Source organism: Lynx canadensis, chromosome B3, assembly GCF_007474595.2.
Source record: "Lynx canadensis isolate LIC74 chromosome B3, mLynCan4.pri.v2, whole genome shotgun sequence".
Classification (NCBI taxonomy): Eukaryota; Metazoa; Chordata; class Mammalia; order Carnivora; family Felidae; genus Lynx; species Lynx canadensis.
The window spans coordinates 20,563,058-20,575,407 of record NC_044308.2 but is presented as its reverse complement, the minus strand read 5'-3'; the positions used below and the strand labels follow the sequence as shown (position 1 = coordinate 20,575,407).

General features: G+C 53.5%; 1 protein-coding gene across 3 annotated transcripts in view; it reads left to right on the top strand.

Moving 5' to 3' along the window:
- The window catches only part of APBA2 (amyloid beta precursor protein binding family A member 2), a 222,062-nt gene that overhangs the window by 199,426 nt on the left and 10,286 nt on the right, over positions 1-12,350 (top strand). For all 3 annotated transcript variants that reach the window (XM_030317530.2, XM_032593581.1, XM_030317529.2), the window contains 5 exons: positions 1,015-1,101; positions 3,805-3,990; positions 8,076-8,255; positions 9,299-9,511; positions 11,052-11,171. In XM_030317530.2, the coding sequence (XP_030173390.1) occupies positions 1,015-1,101; positions 3,805-3,990; positions 8,076-8,255; positions 9,299-9,511; positions 11,052-11,171 (786 nt within the window). The remainder of the gene's footprint in view (positions 1-1,014; positions 1,102-3,804; positions 3,991-8,075; positions 8,256-9,298; positions 9,512-11,051; positions 11,172-12,350) is intronic.

Below are 12,350 nucleotides of genomic sequence, written 5' to 3'. Positions count from 1 at the left end.
CAATATTATACAGGGCCCCTCTGTGACTCTGAATTCTTGAGGAATCGTCAGCAGGGGGATTTCTGATTTCAGATTTTTTAGTGAGGAATTAAATCATACTTTCTGCTCATTTGAAGTGGAAGATATGCCACTGTGGGCTCCTAGTGATCACAAAGAATTACTTACCTCAGTGGGTACACCGGAAGAATTTGTATTTCATTGCCACTGTGCAGCAGCAGTTAGGATTCCCATGGATGTAAAACCCAATGACAAGCTATCTTGGTTGAGGGCAGACCCTAAATAAATAGTGCACTCAGCTTCTAGAACATTCCATGTACACATAAGAATTGACCATATGATGAAGGTATTCCAGGAGCTGACAAAGCAGGGGCATTTGTGTGACAGATTCTTCTGGTTTCTCTGATGTTGCTGGGAGGGCAGCACTGAGTCCGGCTGGAGTCTTAGTTCCCTTAGGGTTTTTGGAAGACCAGCATTAAGCCTGCTGGGGCGATTGACATGACTAGGATTATTTAAATCAGAAGAAGATGCTGACAATCTAATCCAACTTCTTTGAAAATTTCTTCCCCATTTCCTGGGGATATTTGGAATCCCAAATCCAGGAAACGCATGTAGCCTGAGTACAGAGACCCTGTACCTTCACCGGGCTTGATAAGGGTCGGCAGGCAGGCCTACTTTTTAGGGAGTGGAAGGGCTTCGCTTTGGATGCTGGGACATAAGACCCCAGGCGTCCAGCCCCCCTCCATGCTCAGGCTTCCGGAAGCTGTCTCCTCCCTCCTCCTTCACGCCCTGTGCAAACTGCCTTTAGAACTCACTTCGCTACAGATTGCGCTGGAAGGCGGTGTGCAATTTAGATTTCCCATGGCTGCTCCAAGCTGGGGCAGCATTTTCCTCTAGGGGCGCTCAGGGTCATTAGTAAAATTGTCAGGCTTTTGTTCAAGTTAGTTGTTTCTTTTTTCTTTCTTTCTTTTTTTTTTTTTTTTTTTATTTGTAACAGTATCCACTGTCCTTTCTTAGAATTCGGAGGGGGATGCCCAGACTCTGACCGAAGTGGATCTCTTCATCTCCACCCAGAGGATCAAGGTGTTAAATGCGGACACACAGGTAAGGTTTTAAAGACCATTGTTTAAAATCCTGTCATTAAACCCCTAACGTCCCACCTCTAATCGCAGGAGAACTTTCCCTCTGGGATGAGCTGAATGGCTGTCCCCAAGGACCATTGCTCCTCCGGACCTTGGGTCTTGAATGGGTTGTGGATTCTAGAGTAAGCTGCAGGGGACCGAGGAGCATCAGGCCGGGAAGATAAAGACGCCGGGGATGTAGGTGTGCTGGCTGCAGCTGAATTAAATAGACGAAATGAAGGGGAAGGAAAGCGGGATTCGGAAGCTGTGTGTGCTCACCGTCAGGATTCTAGAATGGCCTTCCTGAAACCTCCGTATGCCGGGTCCGGGGAATGGAGCTGGAGGGTGGAAATCCTGTGGCAGCCCTCTGCCCTCTGAATGGGTGGTCCTCCATCAGGGGGCCAGAGTCGGGGAGGGGGGGGGCGCTGTCTTAAGATTTTCTACCTGTAAACCATGTGTTGTGGCCAGCGTCTTCTCATTTTTCCTGTGCTTTACACTGCTGTTGGTGGAAAAGACAGATCCATGAGGAGGAAGTGAGCCATGCAGGATATAAACGCCTATGAGCTGAGAAGGAGAAAGAGGGAAGGAGGCCAAGGGCAAGGGGTAGATGGAGGGAGGGGTCGGGAAGGCCTCAGGCAATGCTGTGTGCTTGAGGTTTGCTGAGAGGGAGGCCCCATTCACTCTGGGGCCAGATCTCCATTACTGGGCCTTTTTGAGGACGGCCAGATGCCGGGGTAATGACCCCTTTGCTTCTTTGTCATCAGCGAGTAATCTGTGTGGTGTCACTGGATGTGTGGGTACCCCGTTCCCTCACACCCTTTTTCGCCTAAAGGTTTTAGCATCCAGTGATCATCTTGCTTGAGTTGGTTCGAACATTGGAAGTGCAAAATGGTGATTTTCTAATCATGTCACGCTCTCCACTTGTATTATCAGACCTCTCTCTATCTGTGCAGAAGACTTTTTGTTTCTTTCTCTCTCTCTCTCTTCACTGTGGACTGATGTTTATTTTTTAACTTGTGTTACCTCTGTTAACTTCCTTATTCTTTTTGGTGCTCCAGTGATCCCAAATTCAGCCGGCCAGAGACCTTTAAACTGGGTCCTGTGTGGTTTTAACATCTTCCCTCTAGTCTGTGCTCATGTCGTTGCTTTCTGAGACAGTGAGGTATTCTGAGCTCCTCTTACACTTGCCCTGCCCCAGACCTGGAATCAGCCATTTCTTCAGGGAGCCACACACAGCTCTTTTTAGTGTGGGGAATGACATACAGCAACAAAGACCTGCGTGCTGGCCGTGCTCAGCATTGTGGGCGCGTCATTGCTCTTGGGCTCTTGCAACGAGCAGAGCTAGACAATACATGTGTTTTAGAAGGCTGTGAGTTCCTAGGTGCCCCTCCATCTGGGAGGACAATGGCTCTACCCTGGACATGCAGGCAGAAATCAGGAAATGCTGAGGAGCCACCACCACTGTCCCCTCTCCAGTCCCCCTTTCTGAAAAGTGGCCCTTGTGGTTTTAAACCTAGCCTTGGCCAGAAAACAGCTCAGCTCCCAGAAGACAGACGTGGGGCAATACCTGCTGTAAAATGGATTCGTGAGGAAGAAAAGGGGCTTCAGAGGCTGCCGAAGCACCCAGTTTTCTTTTGTGCAAACAGCACAAATGCATAAAAGAACAACTGATTAGTTTCTCCGAGCCTTCTTGCGCAGCCTGTTAGGCAGGGGTCACGAGCAAGACGCTCAGTGGAGAGTCCTGTCAGACAACAAAAGCCATCAAGAGTAATGGACCTGCCAGGAGCCCAGGGAATTGAATGGCTACTGAGACCCATCCATCAGTCAGGGGAGCTGCCTCAGTGTCCCCTGACCAGGGCCTGGACTCTCTGGGAAGAACTTATCTGTGGAAAATGTTGGCCTTGGAGCCTTCCTTATCTGCTAGGGAGAAACACATGTCTTCCAGGGAAGGAACCCTTCTCCAGAGCCACAGACTACCTGTGATCAGGTGGGGACAGGCTTCACTGCCGGCAGCCTCCCTGCTCTCCCTCCAGCAGGGACCATGAGCTCCACCCCAACATCGTGCCTCCAGGAAGCAGTGGAAGAGTGCTGTAGGCTGAAGGTGAAGGCAGATTCACCTTGACTGTGAATCGCTCGCCTGAAATTCTGTGTTCACTGGAGCAGTGTATTCTCAACCAGGGGATACTTGGCAAAGGCTGGAAATATCTTTGGTTGTCACAGCTTAGGAAGGGGGAGATGCTACTGGCATCTAGTGGGTAGAGGCCAGGGATGCTACTGAACATCCTACAGTGTATGGGACAGCCCTTCACAATGAATGACCCACCCCAAACATCATCAGTGTCAAGTTTGAGAAGTTCTGAACCTGAGTGTTTTTTATTTTTATTTATATTTATTATTATTATTATTATTATTAACATTTATTCATTTTTGAGAGTGAGAGAGAGAGACAGAGCATGAGTCAGGGAGGGGCAGAGAGAGGGACAGTATCCGAAGCAGGCTTCAGGCTCCAAGTTGTCAGCACAGAGCCTGACGTGGGGCTCAAACTCACAAACTGCGAGATCATGACCTGAGCCAAAGTTGGACACTTAACCGACTGAGCCACCCAGGTGTTTCATTTGAGTGTTTTTTAATGGCTTGTTCTCCCTGACGTTTCCTAACGTGGACCCCTTCCTCTCTCTCCTGACAGGAAACCATGATGGACCATGCCTTGCGCACCATCTCCTATATCGCAGACATTGGGAACATCGTGGTGCTGATGGCCAGGCGCCGCATGCCCCGGTCGGCCTCTCAGGACTGCATTGAGACCACCCCCGGGGCCCAGGAGGGGAAGAAGCAGTACAAGATGATTTGCCACGTGTTCGAGTCTGAGGATGTAAGTAACTGCACAGGCGTGCCACACCCCTCTCCCAACAGCCCAGACTTCACCAGGGCTCCGGCATCCCAGGCTTTTTGGAAGCCAAGTCTCAGGTAGAAATCCCATGCACTGTAATTGATGTATTTTCTAACACTCAGAATTTGCAGAGATGGTGAACACAGTTCTACTTCACTTCAGGGCTGTTTATAAATTGAACCATAGTTAAATAGGCTGGGGGCGGGGGTATTGGTGGCTAGCTATCTGAAGATATCCTTTAACAAAACCTTATCCTCCTAAAAGAGAATACTCCTTGACTTTTTTCTGTTGTTAAGATGCACATTTTCACATGTGGGGCTTGCACACAAGGAAGGCAGCATCCGCGTCTGGGGAGTAGCTCTGCTTTCACTCGTGACCACTTCACATCATGATAAGTTGAAAAATAATTCTGAAGCTTAAATACTGCAGGCTCACTAGGAGACCATGAACCCTTTCACTCTTTCCTTCAATGGGATGAGAGCATCTTTCTGAGCCTGAAATTGGATAATAGGGAGGGGGAAGGGAGCCCAGGGCCAGGGGGTAACAGGAGAGAATGGGCCCGGGTCTCTCTGCTGCCCCCTGGCGGGAAGATCTTGTTGTGGCTGTTGCCAAAGTAGAATTTTTATTTTTTTTAACTTTTTTTTAATGTTTATTTATGAGAGACGGGGGGGAGGGGGGGCGGGGGGGGGGCTTGAGTGGGGGAGGGGCAGAGAGAGACATACACACAGAATCCGAAGTAGGTTCCAGGCTCTGAGCTGACAGCACAGAGCCCGATACGGGACTTGAACTTGTGAACTGCGAGATCATAATCTGAGCCGAAGTCAGACGCTTAACCAACGGAACCACCCAGGCACCCCCAAAGTAGAATTTTTAAAAAGCAATCTCTTCTCCGTGGACACTTGGCAAGGATCATTCTTGTTCACATATGGACTTGCAGGTCAGAAACCTGAAGCAGAGGGGAACGGCCCCCCAGTTTTTACATTTGGAGACTGTAGGGATGGAGGCAGCCATCTTTATTAAGAAGTTGAAGACAGCTAGAAGTGCTTTGCAGTAATGGCATACTGATTGGAGAAGAAATTTAAACACACCCACTGGTGCACACACATATTCTTTTCGCCACAATACAGGTATCCGTGGACACCTAATTGGGCACTTCTGTGTGACTCAGGGCTTGAGGATGTCATAGAGACTTGGGGGGGGGTGGTTGGTGAAGATGGGCCCTTGGGAAGGGCTATGAGTGAAAGGCAGGGTAAGACAAGGAACAGGCCAGCAGTGGAGGGTGAATGGTCTGCTGGCACAGAAGTCATGAGGAGCAGGGGGCACAAAGGGGAGGTGGCCACCCCTGTGGATGGCTGTGGGCCAAGGGGTAGAGAAGGGATACTGCTGTCGGGGGGTGCTGCTGTGGTCCAGTGTTTTCAGTGCAAGGAGAGAAGGCTGAGGGCCAATAAAGGTGGGCATGAATAGGATTCCCAAGTGGTCCTTGAAGGAGGGAGGGGAAGGACCCACCCCCTGGGGTGTGTCCAGGGACGCTGAGCAGCTGCCCAGAGCGTATGTCCTGGATGGTGGCTCTGTCCAGGGGGGCTGCTGGGGATGAGTAAGGGATCTCTGAGGGTCTGGTGACAGTGGTGTGGGACACCTGCAGAAAACAGGAATGGCAGTAAGGATACCAGGACTCTTTCTGAGCCTCAGTTTCCCTCTAGAAACAGTTGCTCCTGGGCTGAGGCCAGTGTAGATGAGCCACACAAAGGAGTGCTGCAGGAGGTCTGTCACCTCTGGGCACCACCCTGCCAATGCCAGCCCCTGGCTGAGACCCCCTGCACTCCCCACCTTCCTGAGTGGGACTCCTGGCCTCACAGCATTGAGCACCCACAGGCCCAGGCTGTGAACTGGGGGGCAGGTGAGCCCCTTGTCTGAAGGGTTCCAAGCATGTCCCCCAGTCCAGCTGGGAGAGACACCAGGACACAGGGTGGATGGGGAAATAGGAGACTGCCACCAGCAGCTGGCGGGGAGATGCCAAGGGCTCCTGGATGGCACCCCAGGGAACCCACTGTCCCTAGGAGCTCCTATGGGTTGGGCTGGGGCACCCAGGCAGAACCCTAGGTGGATCCCAGGGCACTGGGCAGCCCTGCCAGACTATAAGTGCAGCTGTGAAGGGAGTGTTGCTCTCAGACTCCCACCCTGTCAGGACCTCAGTCTGCTGGGGACAGACCTGGAGGCCTCGGGGCAACCAGCAGCAAGTCCTGAGACCCCAGGGGGGGGCAGGACAGTTCCCAGGCTCCCTGTCCCTCTCTACCCTCACCTTCTACCCTCTGGCCTTGGCTGCTGCTCTGCTGTTCTCGGATGTGCCTCTCCCGGGCTCCCCACCCTCTGATCCACGCATGTCCAGGCTGGGGTGTCACTTAGTGGTCCCCAGGACACAGCATCTCTGCCTGGTCCACTCAAACAGCACTGCCAAAATACCAAAATACTGATCTTGGGAGTGGGCAGGGCTTACTCCAGTGAACATTGGCTTGTCCTTCCTGTAAACTGTTGAGGGCCCAGTGTAGGAGGGCAGTTCAATCTAGAATCTGCACCTATTTCAGGAAAGCCTTCCACGCTCTGCCATTATTACCTAGCCCAGCCCACTTCGTTACAGAGACGTAGTCATTTGTGGCACTTAAATCATGCAGTGTGTAGAAGGAGGAAGGGATTTAGGCATTTAGGTCAAATCCTTTGTTTCCCAGTCCTGAGGTTTGCTGAGGGCACCCATGCAGAAGGCCCCCTTGATGGCTGTTGGGGAGGCAGGTGGTGGCAGGGGGTAGACCAGCACTGGGGTCCCCTCACTCCAGGGCTGGGGGAGGAGGCCCTGTGGTGGGCCAAGCCGCTGGGAGCCCTGTTGCTCTCCAGGGCCACACAGCTGTTAGTGTGCTTGGCATCCTTCTGGGAGCTCGGGGTTTAGCTCTTGCCACCCACCTGTCCCCCATCTGCACACTGGCTGGTGACAGGCAATGCCTGACAATGACTTTTCAATGTCCAGGGCTCTGCAGTGTCAGAGATTCAGTAATGTCCACACAAGTGGTTCCCTGAAGTGGAAAGAAGTGATTTTCTCTGTGGGGTCTGTGCTGGTGTCCCTAGGTCTGATGCTTCTTATCAACCTCAGCCTGGAACAGCCACACCCCCCACCAGAACAGCTGAACACACACCTGCCTCCCCAGTTGCCATTGGGTTCAGTTGTTGAGGAGACATAAATGTTGGGGAGACAACTGACAGTCTCTGTGACACTCCCTGAAGAACACACCTCTAGTCTATTTTGGAAATAAGAGGGGTGGAAAGAAAATATAGGACAGTCACCAATGGAAGCAACAAAAATATGATATTTAGCAAACAATTCATAATTTTCTCAGACTTTTTGAAATTGTGCTTTGTTCTGGATGGTCTGGGACTTAAACAGCTCAGGTGGGAGCAGTCAGGATTGGTCCCTGACAGCAGATAGTCAGCCGACTAGGGGGAGTTAGTGGGAAGACAGCTATCACCAGAAGAGAGCCTACAATTAAAAAAAAATTCTTTTTAATGTTTAGTTTTGCGAGAGAGACAGAGTGCAAGTCGGGGAAGGGCAGAGAGAGAGGGCGAGACACAGAATCTGAAGCAGGTTCCAGGCTCTGACCTGTCAGCACAGAGCCCAGCGCAGGGCTTAAATACTCGAACCATGAGATCATGACCTGAGCCAAACCAACTGAGCCACGAGGCACCCCTCTTTTTGTTGTTGTTGTTTATTTATTTATTCTGAGAGAAAAAGCAAGGGAGGGGCTGAGAGAGAGAATCCCAAGCAGGCTTCACACTGTCAACACAGCTCAATGCGGGGCTCTAACTCCAGAAGAGCAAGATTATGACTTGAGCTGAAACTGAGAGTCGGATGCCTTACCCACGGGGCCGCTCGGGCACCACCCCCCACTTGTTCCTTTAAGCCCGGACAGGGGTCCTTTGTAGGCTTCTGTGTGCACTCTGCCCCCAGCCCTGCCGCGGCCACTCTGCTCCAGGCAGCATGGAGCCTGTGCTGGTGTCTCCAGTGGGCTTCTCCCTGCCCACAGGCCCAGCTGATCGCACAGTCCATCGGCCAGGCCTTTAGCGTGGCCTACCAGGAGTTCCTGCGGGCTAACGGCATCAACCCAGAAGACCTGAGCCAGAAAGAGTACAGCGACATCATCAATACCCAGGAGATGTACAACGATGATCTCATCCACTTCTCGAACTCAGAGAACCGCAAGGAGGTGAGCCGCATGCACTCTCGGCAGGCCCCGGGCACCACGCTGCACTGGCCTCTGCCACCCACGTTGGGTCCCTGAAGAGCTGGGGCCAGCCGGCACTGCCCCACACCAGCTCACTGCCAGAGGACTGGAGCCCTGGAAGGGCTCCTCAAATCCCTGTCCTCACTGCAGAATGAAGTGTTGCCCAGAATGCTTGCTCCTGCCTTCAGAGCTGAGCGCTTGTGTGTGAAATGAGGTGTTGTTGTAACAAAGGAGCTGATTACAATCAGTCTTAATGACCTTGAAAATGTGCCTTTTAATGCTGCTATTATCATCTACTGGAGCTCAGCACCCAGGAGGTGTTTCTGAAAAGCATATGAGAAGCATCTTTAAAACAGGGAACTTGGGTGCTCTGCCCGGGGAGTTTCAAAGCTGCCAGGAGTGGAGGCCTCAGCAGGTTCCTGTGTGTGCTGTTGGGGGGCAGGGGTGGGGGGGCAGGGGGAGGGCCTTAGAAAGTTATCCTAAGACACAAGAGCAAATACCCTGGGGATGACCCATACCCTGACTGCTTGCAAATGAGTGGATGAATGACCCTTATTGTTTGTTGAATGAATAAATGACCCTGGCTGCTTGTTGAATGAGTGAATGAATGAATAATCAGACTGCTTATTGAATGATTGAATGAATGAATGATCCTGGCTTCTTGCGGAATGCATGACGGGCAGCTTTCTGAGGAAGTGACCCTTGGGATGGATGGGACGTAGGACTTTTCTAGACAAGAGCAAGAGCCAGGGGCAGATATGAGGCCTGGAGTCTGAGAACATTCTTCTTGCCTCCTCCATGGGTATGTGGGAGGTGAGGAGAATGGGAGGCAGGATACTGGAGCCATGCTTGGGCCTGGGGGAGTCCATGCTGGGCATGGGCGGGAGGGAGTCTGCTCCTGGTTTCCAGGATTGTTGGGGGCACCCCAGGAGGGCTTGGGAGCCAGAGCTGGGTGAGGCTGGAGGGTAGGCGGGCAGGTCCCCGGCCCCCATCACAGACACCTCTCACTGCTGGTTTCCTTGCAGCTGCAGCTGGAGAAGCACAAGGGGGAGATCCTGGGTGTGGTGGTGGTGGAGTCAGGCTGGGGCTCCATCCTGCCTACAGTGATCCTGGCGAACATGATGAATGGCGGCCCAGCTGCCCGCTCAGGGAAGCTGAGCATCGGGGACCAGATCATGTCCATCAACGGCACCAGTCTGGTGGGGCTGCCCCTCGCCACCTGCCAGGGCATCATCAAGGTGCGCACACAGGGGCCCCTGCCTTGTTTTATTCTCACTGCATTGTAATCCCCCCTTGACACATGAGGAGACAGGTGCAGACAGACCCACCCAGTGATGTTGACCCCAAGACTACACCATATCACTGAAATCAGAGAAGGACCTGGGCTGCCCTTGGGGGTGAAAAGGGGATGTTTGGTTTCACTTATGCCAGTTCTGAGGGACACGGACCCCCGGCAAGGGCCGAGGACCCACAGATGCAAGGTGACCTGGTTTGCATGGGACTTTCTCAGGTTAACTCCAAGAGTCCCGTTTCCGGGGCATACTGAGAGGGATGGTCACCCTGCATGGGTGTGAGAGCCGGGAGGCTGCTCCTACCGTCTGACCCGTGAGCTTGGGCTTTTGGAAGATGCTGAGCTGCTGGTCCCTGCAGGGACTGGGGGGTCTTCACACCTAAACCAGGTCTCCAAGAGCCCCAGGACAGAAAGAACAGAGAGACCAGGAGGCCTGGCACAGCATTGCCTTTGCTCTGTCCAGGGTCTCCAGACGGTTCTGCCTGCTTGGGGGCCATCCTGTGGCCTTCTGTTTGTGGTCTGCCCCCAGCCCCTGTGGCTTGTTCCCTCCTCAACTGCTATGGTCTTGGTGCTGGAGGACACCGCTCTGCCCTCCCTTGTCAACCTGGGAGATAAAGGGCATTCTCAAGGCCCAAGCATCCCATGAGCCGGCTCTCAAAGCCAGCCCAGCAGAGCGTGTGCCTGATGAGTGACCACCTAGGAAGACAGATGATAGACACAGGAAAGGCTTCAGTCTGCAGTACCAGAGGTTTTGTCTGCCTGGAGCTTCTCTCCAAGGGCTGCAGTTCCTGAGGTACCTGGTCACCCGGGCTCTGATGGGGCTGTGCAGGGAGCAGGATGCCCACTATATCCAGGCAGCTCTGAGCAGCATCCAAGGCTCACGACTGGCCAGAGAAACAAGCTAAAACTGCAGCCACATTGAGGCCTGCCCCCCCCATCCTCACCTCACCCCTGCATTTAACCTCACAATAGGGGCCTGGGGTGCATCCTCTCTGGGGCCTGAGGTCACCCTTGGCTGCAGCTGGCCCAGTCTCTGTGTGGATGCTAGATCCCCCGGCTTACAGATTTGCACTGAGCTTGTCACTTCCTGACCCATCAGCAGTTTTGTCTGGAGGAAGGCTTCCCCATGGTCCTTCCAGACAGAAAGTGCTCCTCTGCATGCAGTGTGGGGAGGGCCCCTCCTACGATCCTCGGAGGGTGACCCTGGTGCTGTGTCTTCGGTTGTGTACAGTGGTTCTCAGGGCCTGGCCTCCGGCTCCAGGAGCAGCACAGCAGAACACGGTGGGCCACGGCACCCGTTGCCACGTGGGAAAGCCAGTGGCCCGGTGTACAGGTAGCACAGAGGGACGTAGAGGCTGAGAGGTGACTGACCCACCAGGTCCAGGGGCCACCCCCCTGCCAGCCGACTCCTCCTCGGTCTAGGCCTGTGAGAGTGTGCTGGTAGGTGGCATCTAAGGCTCCCTCATGACCCCTTCCCCGCTCTGCAGGGTCTAAAGAACCAGACGCAGGTGAAACTCAACATCGTCAGCTGTCCGCCAGTCACCACGGTCCTCATCAAGCGGCCTGACCTCAAGTACCAGCTGGGCTTCAGCGTGCAGAACGGGATCGTGAGTCTGCCCTCTCCACCTTGGCCACCTCTGTTGTGCACATGTGGGCCCAGATTCAGGGGGCTGGGGGGTGGCCGCTGTCTACCCACTCTGTCCCTGGGACTGCTCCCATCTGATGGGACGGGCCCCGGCTGGTGGGCACAGTGGCCAGCAGCCAGGCCACACAGGGCAGGAGTTTTCAGCAGCTCCCAGGGCAGGCCTGAGCCGGGAGGGAGGGCTGGCGTGTGGCCTAGGAATGGGTCCTTAGGCCCTCCGTGAAGCATCCTTGTCCCTGTCATGGCTGTTCTCGGCAAACACCTGCTTTGGAGGAGAGGCAGGAGTTTTTTCCCCAGTGCAGTCTGGACACATACAGCCAATGGCAACATCTGACTCCCTGTGTTCAACAAACAGATATTCAATCGTTTGCTCGTTCATTCACCCACCCAGAGCCATTCGTGAGGTGTCTGCACCATGTCAGGCACTGAGGAAGCAGGAGGGTTTCCAGGAGGAGGTGATTCTGGGCTTGAGTGAGTGTTGGTCTGCCCAAACATTGCGTGTTCCTTAGGCCAAAGCTCTGGATTCAGAGTTCCCGCCTTTTGTTCAACTTGCATTTGGCTGGTGTGAATCCATTTCCTTGGATATTCTTCCTGCAAAGGTCCTGGTGGGCAAAGACATGGCTGCAGATGGAGGATAGAAGAGGGGAGGCCGGTCATTTCCAGATTTCTTAAGGCAGCCCTGGTATTAAAGACCTGAGGAAGAGATTGTGCAGTAGGTGGTAGCAGTGTCAGGTGGTGGGGAGGATGTGTGTGCCCACCCGTGGCCACAGAGGAAACACCATGGGAGAACATCCTAGAAAGGCAACTGTAAATGAGTCACAGTTTTCCCTGTTGCTGTCTGGTGCAGAAATGTGGAGAGGTGCACAGGGCTGGGGAGAGTTACAGGGGTTGGGCGTAAGGCCCATTTCTGTCCCTTCCATGTTAGCACACACTTGCCACTATAACAAAGAGTCCCCAAATCTCGACACACTAACAGCCAATTTCTCAGTCAGCACATAGTCCACTGTGGGAGGGGTCTTCGTTCGACAGAGCCACTCAGGGGCCCAGGCTTTCCCTCACCTGGGTTTCGGTGGCCCCCACTAGCTGCTGTGCGTCTGCTTGGCACCTGCAGGAAGACAGGGACATGGGTGTGGCCCTTGCCATT